This window comes from Octopus bimaculoides, chromosome 2 (assembly GCF_001194135.2).
Source record: "Octopus bimaculoides isolate UCB-OBI-ISO-001 chromosome 2, ASM119413v2, whole genome shotgun sequence".
NCBI lineage: Eukaryota > Metazoa > Mollusca > Cephalopoda > Octopoda > Octopodidae > Octopus > Octopus bimaculoides.
In genome coordinates this window covers 17,484,531-17,487,030 of record NC_068982.1, presented here as the reverse complement: position 1 = coordinate 17,487,030, position 2,500 = coordinate 17,484,531, and the positions used below count along the sequence as shown (strand labels likewise).

Here is a 2,500-nt window from a genome sequence, read left to right as displayed (position 1 = left end):
TATATAAAGAGAGAGCTGCGTGTCTATGTGTGTGTTTGCGTGTTATATAAGCATATATATCCATACATACGGTACTGATAATTACTGTCAGTTGGTTTAAACAACACGGAACACTGGGATTGATTATAAACTTACTAATTAAGATATAATACATTAAACAACGAAACCAACTGTGAATTTTTCTTTGAATTGTTTAATTATGATAACAGACAGCCTAATAACATGAAAGACAATAGTTGATAAACAGATCTTTGTTCCCCTTTTACTTTTTGTCGTATTTTTTTTTATAGAAATTACACATCGGAATAACCATTTGAGGGCATTATCAACAACATAGACAACTTCGTTACCCTTATTATTGAACAATGGATCGTAAGAGAATAAAGATGAATGGAAGGTTGACCGCTACTAAAGTGGAACTTAATTATAGCGCTTGGAGTGGAAATTCGTCTTTTTACCAAGGAGATTATATGGATGAGACTTCTATTAATCACCAGTTTGGATCTGATAGAAATATTAACAAGAAAGATTGTCTTTATAATAGATACTTTAATGCTAGAATCAATTGTTTTTGGTTGTTGACAGTTCTTATCTGTGTTTTCTCAAACTTCGTGTGTCGAGTACACTGTGTTTCGTCAACAACTGCTGAGACTATTTATAGTACAGCTACCAGCAGAAATATAACGATGACAACATCGTATTCACAGCCGAATCAAACATCTGATCAATATGAGCAGTCTACTAAACCAGCAACCCTGGTAAAATCATCCGACAAGCAGCCAGTGTCCAAACATCGAGCTCAGTCAACGCAATACGAACCAGATAAAGTACGCCCTAAAGATCGTCTCAACAAATTTCATCAACGACAACAACAGCGAAAACAGAAAGAGTTAAGGACCAAGTTGACAACAGAAACATATACAACTCAGACAACTGCATCGACAGAAGTCCCGACGACTCAAACTACACAAAAAGCTCAGTCAACTGAAGGAACCAAAGAGACTGAAACACCTCAAACAACTTCTAAAACCCGAAAGCCTCAAACAACTTCTAAAACCCGAAAGCCTCAAACAACCCCTAAACCTGAAAAACCTCAAACAATCGAAACATCGCAAGTCGTTCAAACACAAAGAGTAGAAAAGACAACACAGACGATAGTGGAAAAAAAGGAAACCCAAACAAGCGAAAAACCCCAAACAACTGAAAGAACACGGACAACTCTGAAAGAGAGAATAACAGAAAAACTGAACACAGTTCCCCGGACATCGCAGAAACCCCAGACAACCCTTAAAACAACTGAAAAAACTCGGACAACAGATAGCAAGAAAGAATTACCGGAAATAACAAAAAAGCAGACTGTAAAAGTAACCCCGACGACAGAAACAACTGAAAGGGCGGAAGAAACAAAACAAGGTGTCACAACACCGACTAATACCGACAAACGAATACCAACAACTTCGGCTACAGACGCAGACGATGATCAGTGTCCAGAAAACTCAATGGCTTACTATAATATAACGTTTGTACCTCTTTGGTCAAGTAGAAGATTCCCAAAGATGTATCCTATGTACCGACCGCATGCACAGTGGTCAAAAACAATCGGTGAGTGAACTTCTTTTTTTTTTTTCGTTTCCTCTATTTTATTGTCTAACATTTAACTACAAATATTATATATGTGAGATAAAAAGCAAGAGAAAATGGGACAAAACTTGGGACAAAGAAAAAAACGTAAAAAAGTCACCCGAGCATTAAAATCTAAAAATATTTTATTCATCATTTAGAAATAAGCATATATACCGACACAGACATACAAAAATGTTTCATATACAGACATTGTTGTGTTCTTGAGCAAGACACTTTATCTCGCGTTTCTCCAGTTCCCTCATCTGTAGAAATGAGTTGCGATGTCACTGGTGCCAAGATGTATCGGCTTTTGCCTTTCTCTTGGATAACATGGGTGACAGCTGGTGTTCCATAAACAACTTTCCCCGGACTTGTACCTCGGAGGGGAACTTTCTAGGTGCAATCCCATGGTCATTCATGACCGAAGCTGGTCGTTACCCTTGCCACCACTTGGCACATCGGGACCTTGTAGCGGAGTTCATTCTCATACAGGTATTCGAGCCGGGTTTGCGATTTGATCCCTTCAGATCCCTTGTAACGGATCATGAGTACAGCGCCCTCTCTTGACTAAAACAAATAAAAGAAAAATTAATAACATTGTTGTGTATACAAGCGAAAGAAAAAGTATTCAATATGTGTATCATTTCATATCCTTACTTCGAAATTCATGACATAAGCGCAGGAGTGGTTGTGTGGTAAGAAACTTGCTTCTCAATCACATGGTTCCGGGTTCAGTCCCACTGCATGACATCTTGGGCAAGTGACTTCTACTATAGTCTCGGGCCGACCAAAGCCTTGTGAGTGGATTTGGTAGGCAGAAAACTGAAAGAAGCCCATCGTGTGTGTGTGTGTGTGTGTGTGTGTGTGTGTGTGTGTG

The 2,500-nt window shown here is 38.7% G+C and overlaps 1 protein-coding gene across 2 annotated transcripts in view; it reads left to right on the top strand.

Moving 5' to 3' along the window:
• Nucleotides 1–2,500, top strand: part of LOC106867785 (spondin-1) — a 57,869-nt gene that overhangs the window by 2,537 nt on the left and 52,832 nt on the right. For both annotated transcript variants that reach the window (XM_014912771.2, XM_014912772.2), the window contains exon 2: nucleotides 291–1,602. In XM_014912771.2, the coding sequence (XP_014768257.1) occupies nucleotides 366–1,602 (1,237 nt within the window). In that variant the 5' untranslated portion in view covers nucleotides 291–365. The remainder of the gene's footprint in view (nucleotides 1–290; nucleotides 1,603–2,500) is intronic.